Source organism: Neomonachus schauinslandi, chromosome 3, assembly GCF_002201575.2.
Source record: "Neomonachus schauinslandi chromosome 3, ASM220157v2, whole genome shotgun sequence".
NCBI lineage: Eukaryota > Metazoa > Chordata > Mammalia > Carnivora > Phocidae > Neomonachus > Neomonachus schauinslandi.
This window is the reverse complement of record NC_058405.1, coordinates 61,379,531-61,397,291: the sequence shown is the minus strand read 5'-3', so window position 1 is coordinate 61,397,291 and position 17,761 is coordinate 61,379,531. Positions and strand designations below refer to the sequence as shown.

At 51.0% G+C, this 17,761-nt stretch overlaps 1 protein-coding gene across 1 annotated transcript in view; it reads left to right on the top strand.

Moving 5' to 3' along the window:
• The window catches only part of ATP7B (ATPase copper transporting beta), a 52,424-nt gene extending 36,027 nt beyond the window's left edge, over positions 1 to 16,397 (top strand). Inside the window, 12 exon segments of the mRNA XM_021678318.2 lie at positions 1,969 to 2,096; positions 2,212 to 2,366; positions 2,590 to 2,724; positions 5,583 to 5,777; positions 7,905 to 8,087; positions 9,378 to 9,546; positions 10,928 to 11,071; positions 12,271 to 12,413; positions 13,834 to 14,037; positions 14,138 to 14,255; positions 14,761 to 14,863; positions 15,393 to 16,397. Of these exon segments, the coding sequence (XP_021533993.2) occupies positions 1,969 to 2,096; positions 2,212 to 2,366; positions 2,590 to 2,724; positions 5,583 to 5,777; positions 7,905 to 8,087; positions 9,378 to 9,546; positions 10,928 to 11,071; positions 12,271 to 12,413; positions 13,834 to 14,037; positions 14,138 to 14,255; positions 14,761 to 14,863; positions 15,393 to 15,666 (1,951 nt within the window). The 3' untranslated portion in view covers positions 15,667 to 16,397.
• Positions 16,398 to 17,761: the final 1,364 nt, after the last annotated feature.

Genomic DNA, 17,761 nt, shown 5'->3' with positions numbered 1-17,761 from the left:
TTATAAACGGGTGACCCTTGAACAACGGTGGGGCTTAGAGGCGCTGACCCAGCGCAGAGTCGAAAATCCACATATAACCTGACTCCCAAAAACTTTACTAATAAGCTACTGTTGACTAGAAGCCTTACTGACAACATAAAACAGTCGGTTAGTACCTATTTCGTATGTTATTATATACTGTATTCTTAGAATAAAGTAAGCGAGAGAAAAGAAAATGTCAAGAAAATCAGAAGGAAGAGAAAACGTATTTCTATTTCTGTACTGTATTTATTAAAACCCCGCCTGTACCTGCGTGGTGCAAACCGGGCCGTTCAAGGGTCTGCTGTATACAGTGACGTGTATTTGGCCCCTGTGGCGGTTCCCTGGCGGCCTCCGGCTGGCTGTCTCCCGCTCCTGCCCTACCCTCGTCTCCCCCACCGCATGTCTGTCTGTCTCGGGCCGACCCCCCCAGCATCCAGCCCTCACACACCTACGGCTCGCACGGTCCCGTCTGACCCTCTCCCTCTCCTGCTCTTTTCCCTGTCCCAGCACATCTTCCCGCGAAAGCGGCCCAAGCTGCTGTCTGCTGGCTTCCCGTGCTCTTGTCCGCCCCTCCCGCTGGGCTGCCGCCTCCGGCAGCTTCTGAAACTGCCCCCCCCGCCCCCGCCCACAGCAGACCTCTTCCATGTACCCCAGCCCAACAACTGCCAGGTTTATCTTCCTTTTGGCCCCTCACCAGCATTCCCCCTGCCCCCCAGTCTCTTCATTGAAAACTTACTGTTGGTTTTGTTCCTTATGCACGTGTGACTGACCTTCACGGAGGTACCAAGCCCAAGTGCAGAGTGTGATGAAGTCTGCTTATCTGGCGGCTGGACAGGGACACCTGCTCCCCCACCTCGCGGGCCTCCCCGCCCCATCTACCCGGGCCCTTCCACCTGCTCAGCCTCCAGATGTTGTCCGGCCCCAGGGCTTAGTTCTAGAACTCCTTCTCTTTTCCACTTGCACACCCAGGTGCGCTCGCACCATTTCCTGGCTGGAAATGCCATCTGTGTTGGGACAGCTCCTGGATTTGCACCTCTAGCTCTGCCCCCTCCTCTCAGCTCAAGTTCCGTTTTCCACTCCCTGCTTGACATTTTCCCTGGAAGTCAGATAGGCATCCCAGACCCAAAGGGGGTCAACACGAAGGTCTTTATTTCGTTTCTTTTCCTTCTCTTCTCTCGCTCTCCCTTCGGTACACTTGCCTCCATCGCAGTAACAGAGCTTAGAGCTCCCTCTTTGATTCTCTTCTTTCCGCATTTAGCCGTTGCTGTCCTTTGCTTGGGTGTTGCAACAGCGCACCTCTTCCCCCGGCTTCTAGTATTGTCCCTGCCGCCCGCTCGCATACAGCAGCCAGAGAGAGGACTTGACAATGTGAATCAAATTATGTCACTTCCCAGTAAAAACCTTACATCCAAAGCCTGTACTCTGCTCCGCAAGTCCCCACAGGATCTGGACTGCCTGCTTCTCTTCCTGGTTCTCCAGGGCACCCTTCCTGCCTGCCTTGGGGCCTTTGCATTAGTTGGGTTTTTCCCCTTGAACTTTCTTTCGCCTGTATGTTGGTCCCTCTTATCATCCAGGTCTCAGTTCATCTTCCAAGTGAACCCTTCCTCCCCCCCCCCAAAAAAAGCCTTCCAGTCACATTGTTTGCATCCTAACACTTATTTAATACCTGGAACTGTCTTGTTATCTGTTTCTTCTGCAGAATGGGTCTTCCTGAGGATAGGGACTTGGCTGTCCTGTTCCCAGCTCTCTTCCCCGTGCCTGGTAAAGTGCCTGCCCCTTAGTATTTGCACAATAAATAGTGGCTTGATCTGAAAATGAATACCGCTGCTCGGTGTAAAGCAAAGAGCATGTCCAACACTTTGTCGAGAACCTGAGCTGGGTGGCAGACCAAGAGGGTTGAGCTCTGGTTAATTGCTGTGTGCGTAACCTGAGTGGTTTTGTTGGCAGAGAGGAGCAGGTACCCATGGAGCTGGTGCAGCGGGGTGATATCATCAAAGTTGTCCCTGGGGGAAAGTTCCCAGTGGATGGGAAAGTCCTGGAAGGCAACACCATGGCCGACGAGTCCCTCATCACAGGTTAGGTGGCTTGTCTCCTGTTCCCTGTGGGTGGGTATCACAGGAGTTGCCGGGTCACGTGAATACTGAATGGGGGCTGAGTGCGTTACGGTTGATCTCTTTTCTCCACCTCTAGGAGAAGCCATGCCCGTCACGAAGAAACCTGGAAGCACAGTGATTGCTGGGTCTATAAATGCACACGGCTCTGTGCTCGTTAATGCCACCCATGTGGGCAATGACACCACGTTGGCTCAGATTGTGAAATTGGTGGAAGAGGCTCAGATGTCAAAGGTAATGAAGAAAGTTAAAAAATAATATAACGTCAACTTCTTCATTTTAAAAGTTATTCTAAGAGTTTCATAGACTCAGGCAGATTTTGCTGAGTAGAGAGTGATTAGTAAGCGTTAACTTACCAATCGAGGGGGCTCAGAACCCCAGTGCTTGCCCGTGCCTGTGGGGACGTATTTCTTTGTGGATTGTAATTTCTCATGGTCTTGGTGTTTTATTTTCATAGGCACCCATTCAGCAACTGGCTGACCGGTTTAGTGGATATTTTGTCCCATTTATCATCATCATTTCAACGTTGACGTTGGTGGTATGGATTATAATCGGTTTTATCGATTTTGGTGTTGTTCAGAAATACTTTCCTGTAAGTTGAATGCTTTGGACAGTATGGTTGCTGTGTTTTAAATAATCTCTTGCCATTAATCCTGTTCTCTCATATCTTAGATTCATTGGGCTTTAATTACCCATTACATTTATTTGCTTGCTTCACTTATTGGCAGCAAAATCTTAGCCAAGATAGGACCATCAGTCACTCTATTTCTGCAAGTTTTTTTAAAGATGCCCTTTGCCTTCTAGTTAAATAATTTCCCAGACACCAGTTAGCTCTCAGTTGTCATGCCTAAAACATTCACATAATGCGACCTTGGCCATTTCTGGAGTTATGAGGCCCATATCATAGGTCACTTCACAATTTTGAGGGCATGATAATATCATTTTAACAGATTTTAAGAAAAATATGTTTTTTGCTCTCTATGTCTGACAATACTATCTTCAACCTTGTGGCTTCCCAGGCAATGCTAATAGCTTTTTAATAATAAATACTTATTAAACATACATGAGACAATGGAATATGCTTTCTTGAGTTAAAAGGTAGATGACAAACACTATCTTAGGAAATACTGTTTTGTCAAACTTCCAAAAAAAGTGGAAAGTACAAAAATAACCTTTTCTGCTCGAGAAGTAAGAACTGTAATTCTCAATTGGGAGTGATTTTGTTGTCCCCAGAGACATTTGGCAATGTCTGGAGACATTTGGTTGTCATGACTGGGGAGGGAATGCTACTGACATCTAGTGGGTAGAGACTGAGGGTGCCAGACATCCTGCCATGCAAAGGACAGTCCCCCACAACCAAGAATCATCTGGCCCCAAATGTCAGTAGTGCTGAGCTTGAGAAACCTTGATGTACATCAGCAGGGAATGGCTCAGTTGGAGTCATATTTGATAACTGCCCAGTGAGGGGAACAGTGTTTTATCTATGGTTTAAAGTATCTCCTACTTAGCCAAATTGAATGCCTATTTTACCTTAGAGCCATAGAATAAGAAATTGTAAATATGGAATGGATAATTTTTTTCTTTAAAAAAAAAGGTCTACTCATAATTAAAGGCATATCTGAAATTCTTGGGGTGCATGTCATTTACTAAGATGTCATTTTCTCTCTCAAATTTCCTATCCTAAAATGAAAAATGTCCAAGTTAAGCTCTTTCTGACATCTAAGGAGACCTCGGTGCTTTGAAGAATGACCTATGACTATATTCCTAGAATTTGCCAGTGGCTATTATGGCACCTGACTGTCTCAAATTTCTGCTTTTGCGGGAGAGCAGCTCATTGGCATGTGGCTGTGGGAAAAGTTCCTAATAAGTTGGAATATGGGCCTTTCTGCTGTTCCCTGCCTTTCCATCTTACTTTGGCTTCTTTTGTTTTTATCTGCAATATCAGGGAGGATGCTGGCAAATGAGGTACTGCATGTTCCTTTAAGATATTATCACCCTGCTGTCTAAAAGTTATTTGTAGGGAGAGGTTCATGTCACCCTCTAGAAGTCCACCAATCCCACCAGAATGCCCAGTGCTATTTTGATGAGAATTACTGTTTTTTTTTTTTTAAATCACATCATCTTTATTTCTAAAAATTGCATGATGTCTTAAATAGTGTCCCTCTATCTAAATCCAACTGTTTCTAATCGAAGTGAAATGACTCTTTAATAATACACCTTATTTTAGAATTCTGCCTTTCAAAATCAAGGAATAAAGGAAGCTAAAGAGATCGTGGTCTGTATCCTTGATTTAGAAAACATACTGTGATTAAAGTGAATTTAGTGTCTCCTGATTGTGCTCCAGAGATACCTGCCATTTTGCAAACTAAACCAAGGTAAATCAAGACGTCAGAATGCAAATAGTAGTACCCATATGTGTCGGCAGGTAACTGGAAAGGAGACCCATATTTTGTTTGTTTTGGGTTTGCAAAGAAAATGATAGTGGAAAAAATAGAAGAAAATAAAGAGGGCTCCAAATCCCATCCCTAGGAGTAATGATTTTTTGCACTTTGGTAAACCTCTTTCCAGTATCGTTGAAAGGCTATATAGAGACATGGGCAGATAATTTTGCACTAATTCAGTCACAACACATGCCGTTTTGTACTTGCTTTTTTTATTAAAAATGTTGCTGGTATCTTTCCATGTCATCGATTCAATAATCGAATAATATTTCATTATGCACCTCATCTTCACAATTTAATTCCCCAGTTCCCTATCGGGTATCTCTAGTTTTTTGAAAAAAACGCTGTGATAAATATCTTTGTATCTTTGGCCACTGGTATGATTATCACCTTAGGGTGGATTCCTTGGAGACCTATCATTTTTTAAAGTTTTCATAATAATGATAACAGTAATAATGTATAGTATTGTTAATATGTAATATTGATAATGTGACAGTTATAATTTCTTAGATGCTTCTCCCGTGCCAGGTATTGTACAATGTATATTTATGTGTTTATATGTATTTATATGTGTATTAGCTCATATAATCCTTCCAACAACAGTTGGGCGTTATTGGTATTACCGTCTCCATTCTGAATGAGGGAGCTGACATGCAGAGATGTTAAATTAGTGTCAGGGCCGGGGCATGGCCGTACACGGGCCAATTCTGGAGTCTGGGCACCTTCCTCTGGTAGGGAGTTTTATATGACTCTCTCCTCTCCTCATGGCTCTCTCAGAGGAAAGCCTAGAGCGTCAAGTTGGGGAACTGGGATGGGGACCAGTAAAGTGAGCCAGGTGATAACACAGCACTGAAGCAGACGTGTAGAAGGACTGCACGTGTTTCCCAAACCCCAGCTCATCACACATCTCAGGTCCTGCTGCCCACGCTGAAATGTTCTCATGTGATTAGAAGTCAGTGAGATTCCTCCTTTAACCCTCAGCCTGCCTTTATCTCTTTCCTCTTTTCAGACCCCCAACAAGCATATCTCCCAGGCAGAGGTGATCATCCGGTTTGCGTTCCAGACATCCATCACGGTGCTGTGCATTGCCTGCCCCTGCTCCCTGGGCTTGGCCACGCCCACGGCAGTCATGGTGGGCACTGGGGTGGCCGCCCAGAATGGCATCCTCATCAAAGGAGGCAAGCCTCTGGAGATGGCCCACAAGGTTGGCCCTTGCACCTCTGGCTATCCCTTGAGGTCTTGGCTGGAATGACTCTGTAGCTGTTACTATGTGATTTTTTTTTTTTTTTTTTGAAACTGAAGAGAGTCGGAGGGCAAGTAGTATCTGTTTAAATTCTGTATTAAGAGAAAAACCTGGAAGAGGTTTGAGGGCAGCACTGTTAATTAAGTATAACAGGAAGCCAGCAGGGACTGGGAATGATAATAGCAGCAACAGCTAACAGTTGCAGGATTAAATATGAATTGATTTAATCTCATTAACAACTCTTTGAGGTAGGTGCTTATTATTCCCATTTCTCAGATGAGGAAGCTCAGCAGGAGGAGGCGAGGGAACTCTCCCAAAGGCCTGCAGCTAATCCGTGGCAGAGCCGGGACTCATACCCAGGTAGTCGGGCTCAGAGGAAAGTACCGCAGCACATCCATGTGATTAGCAGAGGGACCCCGACTTCTGGGAGTGGAATAGTCAGCAGCAGTGTTTGTGGAGAATCTTGGGCCCAGCATGCCCGTCCCTCCATTTATTTATCTCTCCATTTATTTACTTGGTATTTGTTGGGCCCTTACCATGTGTGGGTCCTGTGCTAGGCCCCGGCGATGGCCAGGGACCTCGGCTGTCAAGGAGCTCCCACGTTAGGGGGAGAGGCAGATGTGGGGTCAGTAAGCCACACATCTGTGCGAGCGCGAGCCTGGGAGGACAGTGTAGCGGGGACCCGACCTGCATTCGCAGGTGTTGGCCCAGGGGTGAGGGGGTACACAGGCAGAGAAGGAAATAGAGAGGTTCATCTGGGACCGCCCAGTCGAGCTGGAGTTAGCCAGGCAGTGGAGATTGGAAAGGAGGCTGGACGGCCACATCATCGACCCCGTAAGATCAGGGACTGTGAACTTTTCCTCACCATTGTGTCCCCAGCATCTTGCCTGGTGCCAGGCACGCTGGAAGCCCTCAACAGTTATTTACGGAATAAATGACGAGGAACCAAAAGAAAATCATTGAGAGGGAGAGAGAAACTGACAGGAGATGAGGCTGTTGAGGGAGGAGGGCAGGGAGAGTGGGGCCTGGAAGGGCCTTGGAGTTTGCATCAAGGCTTCGGAACGTATAAGACCCAGAGAACAGCAGGGAGCCGAGGATGGGTCTGAAGTGCCTGCAGGGTGGGACTGGGTTACTGTTGGGAAGATCGCTGTGGCTGCTTGGTGCAAGGATTGTTGGAGGAGGACCAGTTGTAGTGCAGAGACCGCCGCTCAGCATCAGTTGTTGGCTAAGTGAGGGGGACAATCTGGCCACAGCAAGCAGCTGGCCTTCTGTAGGGTTTGGGGAGCTATGGGCATCAAGGACGGGTGGGCTCTGGCCATGGACACAGGTACCGACTGGCAAAACCCAGACCCATGGGGACTGGTGCAAGCTGCCATTGACCAAGTGGGCCGGGTGCAGAAATTGGCTCTGGTGGTTGCTTGTTATTACAGCCAGGGAACGCTCCCTTTCTCTCTCTCTCTCTCTTTTTCGTTTGTTTTTTAAGATTATTTATTTATTTGAGAGAGAGAGAGCATGAGCAGCAGCAGAGGGAGAAGGAGAAGCAGGCTTCCCGCTGAGCAGGGAGCCCAACGCGGGGCTCGATCCCAGGACCCTGGGATCATGACCTGAGCCAAAGGCAGACGCTTAACGACTGAGCCACCCAGGCGCCCCTCCCTTCCTCTCTTGAACCTGGAGTGCCAGCTCCTTATTCTCAGTAGGCGTGTGCACTCAGGCATTCCAGAGAAACTGCGCAGGGAGATGGGCAGACGGCCAGGGTCCTGACATGGGAAATCTGCGTGGTGTCACTTTCCAGAAGATGATGCCGTGCCATCTCCTGTGAAATTGGGGTGACAGTTTCTGGCTCAACCTGAGGAAGGTTAAGTCACAGTGCAGACTGTTTAGGCTGCACAGAAAGGGAAACCGTGTCTTTGTCGTGGGAGTGGTTGAACCCCGGGATTGATTGTAGGGGATTGTGTTAACAGGGTTATATGAAGGGGTGTCGTTACCTGCTGGAGCTAGGTTGAGTGGAGTTGTGCCTCAAGATTGTGCAGGCTCTTAAAGTCCCTTCCATCTGTATTTGTGGTCACCAAGATGTGGTTGTTTTGGCAGATAAAGACCGTGATGTTTGACAAAACTGGCACCATTACCCATGGGGTCCCCAAAGTCATGAGGGTCCTCCTGCTTGTGGATGTGGCCACGATGCCCCTCAGGAAGGTTCTTGCTGTGGTGGGGACTGCAGAGGCCAGCAGCGAGCACCCTTTGGGCATGGCAGTCACCAAGTACTGTAAAGAGGTATGCGGACCTGGGCACTGCTCATCCCTCGCCTCCTCGCCCCCCCATCAGCCCTCCCCCCGTTACCCCCCCCAATCCTCCGTGCCCCGGCTGGCCGCCTTCTCTGCTCTCACTGGCTGAAAGCCTCCAAGCACCTTCCTCCTCACATGCTTCTTCTGCTACCTCTGTAACCTGGGTCAGCTGCCTTGCAGGAGGCCTGGGCTTATGGGCCCTGGGAACCCCTCAGCAGGCCCCTGTGGAGCAGGTGGAGATGTAGCTATCAGTGATGGGTCCCCCATCCCATTTCCAAATCATCACAAAGGCAGTTAAGTGTTAGCAGTCACTTAGAGAGCATGTACTGAGCATCTGTGCTTGAAACAACAAAAACTGCTAGGATGTGAACTCCACCCTCTGGGAGCTGATGGTCCGGTGGGGAGGACAGATGGTGTATCAGTTCAGTCCTTAACGAGTGCTCAGTGCAAAGGGGATACAGAACGGAATGGGGGATTGGGCGAGATGAGGAGAAAGCCCCTCAGCGGGGGGCAGTGAAATGGAGAGGCGCCAGCAGAGGTGAGCAGAATGCCCAGTGGGTTCTTGGCAGGTAATGGGAAAGCATTCATCCTTTGACTTCTCCGGACGAAAGGTCCTGTTGCGTTTTCTCTTTTCAGTCTAAATATAGAAGCAGCAGGATGTGCCAGAATATTGCCCTGAAAAATTTTAAACGGTCTGGGCAAATACAATTAATGCCTTGGGGCAAAGCTGACAGCTCTACCTGGACAGGGAGTCTTCCAGAAACTTGCGTTGGTGTCTTGTGTAGGGTCATTCAGACCACCATTTCCCCCTGTCTCGTGATGTTTCAGGACGAACGTGCTGTCATCCCTCCTTTGCTGTGTAGTTAACCCCACGGGAAGCAGCGCCTCACGTCTTTCTCCTCCTTTTGCACTCGCCCCCCCCACAGGGCCTGTAAATGGGCAGTGACCTCCTGAAGGCCTCCAAGCAGCTTTGTTACCTCTTGCCTGTTCCATCATTCTCATGAGATTATTTGCAACATAAAAATAATATCTCTTCTCTTTTTTGCTCCCGCCACCTCCTTTAATTTGAGGCATTTGCCGTGAACTGCTCTTCTCCTGCCTAGTCTCCCCTCGTCCTGTGTCATGAGGCATCCATTTAATAATTGTAATGTCTGTGTCGGGTGAGAGAAGGAGTTGCCGAGTTACTAGTCGATCTTCTCACCGGCGCAGTCCTGCTTTCGTGGTCGGTGCCGCTCTCTCCTGCTTCCTGCTCACCTCCCCTCTCTCCCTGGCTTCACAGGAATTGGGAACCGAGACCTTGGGATACTGCACGGACTTCCAGGCAGTGCCGGGCTGTGGCATCGGCTGCAAAGTCAGTAGCGTGGAGGGCATCCTGGCCCACGGCGAGCGCCAGCAGAGCAAACAGGCTGCTCCCCTGAGCAGGACTGGCAGCGTTCCCGAGGCGATAGGTATCCTTGGCCCTTGTCTCTCTGCCCGGCCTGCCACGGCTTGGGCCCGGCTGGGTCAGCCGGCAGCGTGCCTAACCAGAGAGCTCCAGGCCGGCACACGGCTGTGGGGCCCCGGCTGTGGACAAGGGCGGCTCCTGGCCGGGGTGCCGCGTGCCCGCCTCCCCCAGGAAAGCCTGCCGTTTGTCCATTGTTGGGTTCTCTGATACTTCTGAATCTTGACGCTAATGGCCGACAGAAGTAGCGTATGTTACTGCAATTCAGAGTATTGCTCCTTTTTTTTTTTTTTAGGTTTTTATTTATTTATTTGACAGAGAGAGACACAGCGAGAGAGGGAACACAAGCAGGGGGAGCGGGAGAGGGAGAAGCAGGCTTCCCGCGGAGCAGGGAGCCCGAAGCGGGGCTCAGTCCCAGGACCCCGGGATCATGACCTGAGCCGAAGGCAGATATTTAACGACTGAGCCACCCAGGCGCCCCTAGAGTATTGCTTCTGTGACCCATAATCTTGAGTCTCCTCTTTCTTACCCAAGTCAGTGCTGCTTCTCTAAGCTATAAAGGGGACAGATGGGAATTCTACTTTTGCTCCTCCAGTCTCCCTGCCGTGCTGTAGAACCCCGATGGCATGTGTCGTATTTACAGAGCTGGCCCCAGCAGGGAAGCCAGATGGAAGTGGTCTGCCCAAGCCAACAAGGGGTACTGCTTGGAGTGAATACGGCTTTTCTGATTCTGGAGATAGCTTGCTAGCCATCAGCATGAGAATGTGGACACCCTCCGCACCCAAAACGCCCGTGTGTGGTGTTTTCTCTTAAGTGCACTGGGGTATTGTGAGAAGCCATCTGCCACCTTCTAGTAATTCAGAACCCAGCATGACCCCAGCATGACGCTTCCATTTAGCTACCAGGACTGGCCTGTGTGGTGACCCCTAGGTTAGCGGCACACATAGAAGGTGACAGGAGAAAGGCTCACCTGGCCTTTTAGGAGGTACAGCTTTTAAACATTTCACAGAAGTAGACTTGTTATTTGCTGACGCACCTTGGGTCATCTATACCCAGCTACACTTGCTGCTTCTAATCTCTGCAGAAAAGGAACCAGCAGATACCTCTTAAAGGCAAATAAGGACACTACCCAATGTTTATACCATTTTTGCACACACTGCACGTACCTTTTCACACCCCATTTGGATCCACCCCACCCCCCCGACGTTCCACATGTTAATTACTGTTTCCCTGCTCCTTTAAGACTGGTGTTATGAGAAGTGCTTGCTAGCTACTGTGTTTCGAAACAGTTACGGGACTTTCTGCTGTTAAAAGGATTCCATGGTTTTTAGTCCTTTCTCATAGTAAAATTGGGCTGTTTGGGAATAACCACAAACTCTTTTGAACAGATGCGACCCCCCAGACCTTCTCTGTGCTGATTGGGAACCGCGAATGGATGAGGCGCAACGGCCTAACCATTTCCAGCGACATCAGTGACGCGATGACAGATCATGAGATGAAAGGCCAGACGGCCATCCTGGTGGCCATTGACGGTACCACCCCACCCTCGCCTTCTTCTGCTCTCAGCAGTGGAGTTTCTTGGGGCTATCTGGCAAAAATAGACTTTCTCCTTTTTTTTTCCCTAATAAATCTTCCTCTCTGTTAATTTAAATTCTGTATTCCAAAAGGTTGCCTTGCCAGTTTCTCACTTCATTCTCGGTCCAGAGGTCCTCTCTCGCTCTGTCCATACTTCCCCCCGAGAGTGAGGCAGCTCGGCTGCCTTCGCCATCACTGTCTGCTTCTGTCCAAGCCAGCGGTTCTGTCACCCTCCTCCTCCTCCATCACGGCACACCCAGCAGTAGCTCGCTGTCCAGGAGTTTCACACATAGGGACCTAAGTGATGAGATCGCTGCCCCTCCGCAGAGCTCCCCAAGATAGTGTGTCTGGGCCTTTACACCTCAGATGATTGGAATCTTACCTTGTTAATGGTAGTTTCTGCTTATTAGAAGTAAAACTGTATGCAGATAAGCACATAAATTATTATTTTTAATGCTTCAACTAAATATGTTAAATATGTCTCCCACTCTTTTTTTCCTGCTCACTCCGCCGTGTCCTTTCGAAGTCCTTATACACCTACAGTCCCCCCGGCTCCTCAGATCAGAACCAGCTCTGCTGGAGGAGCCGTGCCCTCTGTCACACCACTCCCCCGCATCTGCTCCGCCACACCTCAGTCCTCGAATGCCTTCCTGCCTCACTCTGTGAAGATGCGCTCCAACAGACGCCCCCCAAACAAATGCTTTCTGTAGGGAGAGAAAAAGGAAGGACTGATTTTCTGTTTGGACACCCGTCACTTTTCAGTAACATTTATTGTATTCATTCTATTTCTCATATCTTAATAGCTAACATGTATTATTATTATGAGCCAGGCACTCTGCAAAGTAATAGTTGTTCCTTGCAGGAAATTGGGAAGATCCTGAGAGCTATAAAGAAGAAAATGCAATGACTCCTTGTCCTACCCCTTAGAGAGCCACCGTTAACGTTTCATATTCCTTCCAGACTTTTGTAGGCATCTGTAAATGTAGGTCATTTTTAAAAAAACAAAATCAAAACCGGGTTATGTTCTGTAACTTGGCGTTTTGTTGTTCACATGTGACGTTCCACTCTGGAAACTGTTTCCGGTAGCACAGCCTCCTTTGGCCCCCGGGCTGCCCGGTGCTCGCCCTTGTGGCCTCACCGAGGGTGTCTCCTGCAGGCGTGCTCTGCGCCATGATCGCCATCGCGGATGCAGTCAAGCAGGAGGCAGCCCTGGCCGTGCACACGCTGAAGAGCATGGGTGTGGACGTGGTTCTGATCACAGGGGACAACCGGAGGACAGCCAGAGCCATCGCCACCCAGGTGTGTGCCAGGGACCGGGGGCGGGGGATCGTCCCCCTTTGAAATTGCTTTTAAGCTCCCCGGAGCAGTTTGAAGAAACATAGGAAGCGCCAGTACTCTGAGCGCTCCACGTTGCTTCTGGCCTCCCCTCGCCGGGTGCGTCTCGCTCCGCCCGCTCTGCTCTGTCCCGAGCTGTGCGGCGTCCCACGGGAGACCACTGTGCTGCCGTCGCCAAGCTCACGCCCCTGGGGCCTGGATGTCTGAACTCAGGACAGGCTGCTGCCCTGGAAAACGCAATTCCAGCATTCTCTCTGTCTGTCTTTCCAATGGGGCAAAAACAAAGATCATGGCTCGAGAGCTGAAACACACGACTTCCGAGGCTTTGTGTTAAGGGAACGATTTGTCCGCTCAGCTCTTCTCACACCCTGTGCGGGGGACAGACAGCTGAGCCCCTCACTTCCAAGTGCGTGCTGTATGCCTGCCCGACCCCGCACACGGCGAGGCCTCCCGTGCAAATTCCTGAAATTACACACCCTCCCCAAACGTGTGTACACCATAGGCTTTTGCAAGTGAACTGCTTCTTACAAGGGAAGCAGCGGTACCTCTCCGCGGCCTTTCTTGCTAATGATGGACTTGTTGAGTACTGCCTCCTTTCCTGGTTAAAACTTACTTATCCATTCAGTGAGCACTTACTAAGCACCATCCATGTGACAGGCTCCAGAGAGGAGTGAAGAGGGCGCCTGCGCTCCGGCAGCTCGCTGTCCTCAGGGTAAGGGTGACCAGTGGCCAGGCTGGAATTGAGTGCTTGCTTCTGCAACAGAAAAGTGCACAGGACACGTGGGAGCCGCCAACTGACCCCAGCGTGGCAGGGTCTGGAGCCACCTTCCCAGGGGAGGAAATGCTTGATTCAGGAGTGGTCGTTTGAAGAAGAGGGAGAAGGTTGGAGAAAGGGAAGCTGACATTTCCAGGACAGAGCAGGCAGCATGAGCACCACGGCAAGGGCTGGAGAGCTGCAGGAAGCTGAAAGGGGCAGAATGCAGCGAGGGCTGGAGGCAGGCAGAGACCAGGTCCAGAGAGGCTTGGGAGGCAGACTGAGAAGTGTGGATGTCATCCCAGAGGAAGTGGGTTCCACTGGGTCTTTAAGCAGGAGAGTAACGTGACCAGCTGACCACTGTTCTGGAAAGACCACGGTGGGGATAGGGAGGAGGATTGGGAGGCCGGGAGGTGGGCAGGGAGAACTAAAGCCACCATGGAAGCGGGGCACGGGGATGGCATGCCCTGGGATCTAGGGTTTGGTGACTGACATCGCTGACTGGGCTTGGAGGCCGGAGGGAGTGGGGGCAGGATGCCACACAGGTTTCTGCTGCTGGTCACTATCCTTTGCCAACACCAGGGGTTGGCATGTATTTCTCTTTCGATGACTGTTTTCCTTTCCCTTTAGGTTGGCATCAACAAGGTCTTTGCAGAGGTCCTGCCTTCTCACAAGGTGGCCAAGGTCCAGGAGCTCCAGAATGAAGGGAAGAAGGTCGCCATGGTGGGAGATGGGGTCAATGACTCACCGGCCTTGGCCCGGGCTGATGTGGGCATTGCCATCGGGACAGGCACGGACGTCGCCATTGAGGCTGCTGACGTTGTCCTCATCAGAGTAAGCTCAGCTGTATCTTCTCGTGCCCTGTTGTCCCGGTTGTGGAAGCGGTGAGGGCCGCGGGACAGAGCTCCTGACTGACCGTGTGTTCCTCCTACAGAACGATTTGCTCGATGTGGTGGCTAGCATTCACCTGTCCAAGAGGACCGTCTGGAGAATACGCCTCAATCTGGTGCTGGCGTTGATTTATAACCTGATCGGAATACCCATTGCCGCAGGTAGGGTGGCTCTCCCCTGCTAGGTTACCTTTGACTCCAGCTGCCAGCCAGAAAGCCTTCTCTCTGCCTGCTGGGTTTCTGCCCAACTTAATGAGTAGCCCACTTCGCTGGCTGCCTGGCTGCCTGGCCAGCTGGCGGGGCAGAAACATTTTAGAAAGAGTTGATTTTATCATGTTCTCCACTTTCTAAGTCTCTGAAGGTAAACGGAAGCTGCAAAGATGGTCCCTGGGATTCCATGGTCCCTTGCAGCTCCCCCTGAAACCCATGATGCCCCCTGTGGACTATCCCAGGTAGACCAGGGTGGGTGGGAGGCCCCAGTCCCCTAGACAGCAGCCCCCTGCCCAGCTCCGAGACCGCCTACTTCAGAGGTGTGCGGGCACATGGTCATGACACAGCAGTGGGGGTTTCTGAGCCGCCCCAAGATGGGGAACTTCACAGGGGGCAGCCCAAGGTGAGGACCGTCTCCTCTGAGCTGTGGCGTGAGTGTCGTCCTTCCCTTGGCCAGGGGTCTTCATGCCCATCGGCATCGTGCTACAGCCGTGGATGGGCTCGGCGGCCATGGCGGCCTCCTCCGTGTCTGTGGTTCTCTCATCGCTGCAGCTCAAGTGGTGAGTCCCTCAAGGCGGGAGCGCGCACCACAGGTGGTGCTCGCTAGGCCTTCTCCCCCCACCCAGCCGCCCCGTGGGCTAGCGATGGGCAGGTGCTGGGCGCAGGTGCCCAGTGCACCGCGGCAGGTGTGCGTCATGACCTGACCAGCGCCACGAGGGGGTCATTCAGCACCTCCCAGCCATCTGCACTGTTCGTGTAAATGCCACGTACATGTGCGGTCCTCGTGTATTATCAGTTGTCCTTTTTTGAAAAGACGTTTATTCGTGCTTTCATTTAACAAAAGTTAACGGCAGCCTACACTGTGCTGGGCATTTGGATGGGAAGTTTCTCAATCAGGCGAACTTTACCTGAACCCTAGGAGCTCGATACCCTCTCCTTTAAAAATCCTAAAATCCATGGGGTTTCCATACCATATGTTATTGAAAGACTTTGGTGAGAGCTCTTCGCCATCCTTCAAAAAGAACCAGAAAACAAAAAAACCCCCTATGCCCACAATGGCTCAAATGCTCCCGGATTCTCACTTGGCAGCTATAAGAAGCCTGACCTGGAGAGGTATGAGGCGCAGGCCCAGGGCCGCATGAAGCCCCTGACGGCGTCGCAGGTGAGCGTGCACATCGGCATGGATGACCGGCGACGGGACTCCCCGAGGGCCACGCCCTGGGACCAGGTCAGCTTCATCAGCCAGGTGTCTCTGTCCTCCCTGAAGTCCGACAAGCTGTCTCGACACAGTGCTGCGGCTGATGACGGTGGGGACAAGTGGTCTCTGCTCCTGAATGACAGAGATGAGGAGCAGTGCATCTGAAAGCTCCAGGCGGGTGCAGAGCCAGGGGTCCGTCTCCTCAGTGAGTAGCCGGCCCGGCTTTCCCCGTGGCCGAGGCTCAGGCCAAACAGGTGCAGCACCAGCAGCAGGATGGACGAAGCTCCCCTCCAGCCATGGGGACTTCGACTCCCTGGACATTCCTGGTCATCCCTCCTAGCATGTGCCACGTCCAGATGTGGCTCCTGGGTAGGCCCCGCCCCCCACCCCCACCCCCCGTGCCTGGATCCCACCAGCACAGGGGCCAGGCTTCCCGGGCTGACCGTGCTGTTGGCCTGGGCTTGTTGGGAACCTTGCTGGACTCTAGCAGAGGAGAGGACAGCCAGCCCTCCTCGCAGACCTCTGCTTTAGTGTTTGGAATGACTGCTTGTAAAATGAGGAAAATCTCACCAGGACCAAAAACTTAGCTGGGCCTTTCCTTAGAACTCACGAGAAGCCTTGTGTTGGGTTCTTTTTGACAACACCCACATGCGTTGCGTATCTGAGACCACAGTTTACCTCAAATACACCCCACTGACGTCTGCCGGCATCGTCTCTTCCTTTTCTGTTCTTAACACTGGGGCCAGCCCACCCCAGCCCACCCCTGCCAGATCTCTGACAGCAGGACCCTAGTGATCCCTGCTGTTGCCCTCAGGCCTGCATCTGCTCCCTCTCGCGCGGGCCAGAGAGCCCGCCTTGCTTCTCTTCAGGCTGAGGAGAGTTCTCTCCTGACTGTGTGCCCCCTGGCCACGGAGTCCTGGCTTCTCGCTCCTCGGAATGGTGTGCTCTTGTGGATTGTTGCCGCCCTGCTGGAGTGAGGGTCTCAGAGTCTGAGACCTGGGAAATCCTGCCTCCTGTGGGGTCCAGGTCCTTGGGACATGCGGAGGCCTGTCGTGCTTGAAACCGCGTCCCGCGGGGAGGTGTGTGCACTTGCCAGACCGCCTTGCACGCCTCTGGGAGCTTCAATGACATGGTCTGCTATGGGACTGTCAGCTTGCGGAGTTCAGTAGAGTTCACGTCCGTGGTGCTCCTGCTGGTGTCCAACTGCACGGAAACGCGTACCCGAAGAAGAGGGAATCACACTCTCCAGGAGCTTCTGCTTGTGCACACGCCTTAGGAAAGGAGTCACCACTGCTGCCCCAAGGGAGAGCGTGTTTCACACTTTCAGTGGCTCTTTGTGATTGTAGGACATCAGAGGGGCAGGAATGGGGCCAGTTTTAGACAGTCAAGTCGGCGGTGATTGGCGGAACCACATGGTAGTACACGAGTAGAAAGAAAATAAATTTTAAGGTAGAGAGAGGCCTTATCACACACAAAATAGTTTTATTTATTGAGTACCAGTTATGTTTCAGGGACAGTGTAAGCACTTTTTCTAGGCTACTTGTAATCTTCCCAACAAACCAGCCAAGTAGATACTGCTGTCCACGTTGGACGGGCAGGGCGGTAGGCTCAGAGAGGCTGGGTATCCCGCCCAGGATCGCACAGCCCGCGCACATGCCAGAACAGGGAAGTCTTTTCTCCGCGGTGGCTGCCACCAGAATATCAGTTGGCAGGAATAAACAGGAAAAAGCCACCTGCTCCTAGAAGAACAAGTCTGCCGGGTGATCGATTCATTGTTAGCGACTTGGAATGAAACTTGATCTTGGGATCAGCTCACCTTTCCCTCGGATGGTTTGTTTCCATTTTTTGCCTATAATCTCGTGTTGCTGGGTCTTACCCCCTACAATCCTGCAGTGGGTTCCATTGTGTTCCTGTCGTTTTCACTCTTCCTTTCCCTCGGGCCTCTTCCTGCCCTGTCCTTCCTTTATTCCTGGCTGTGCTCAGGAGGGTTTCTTGTTTTCTAACTAGGTTAATCATTGTCTAAAGGATCTAATTGTATTGATTTCACAAAGGCTTTTTAGGACCATAAACCTCATGTGTATATGGCCATGAAAATATTTATATAATTGTACAGAATATAACCTTTAGATGTTCAGGGGGTAAGAATTTTTTGTGTGTCAGATAAGAAGAGTTCCTGTTTCAAAAACTTTCCATGCTGTATTAGAATAAAGTTTATTTTTATTCATCTAAAGGCTGCCTCTGGCTGGCTCTGTGCATGCGA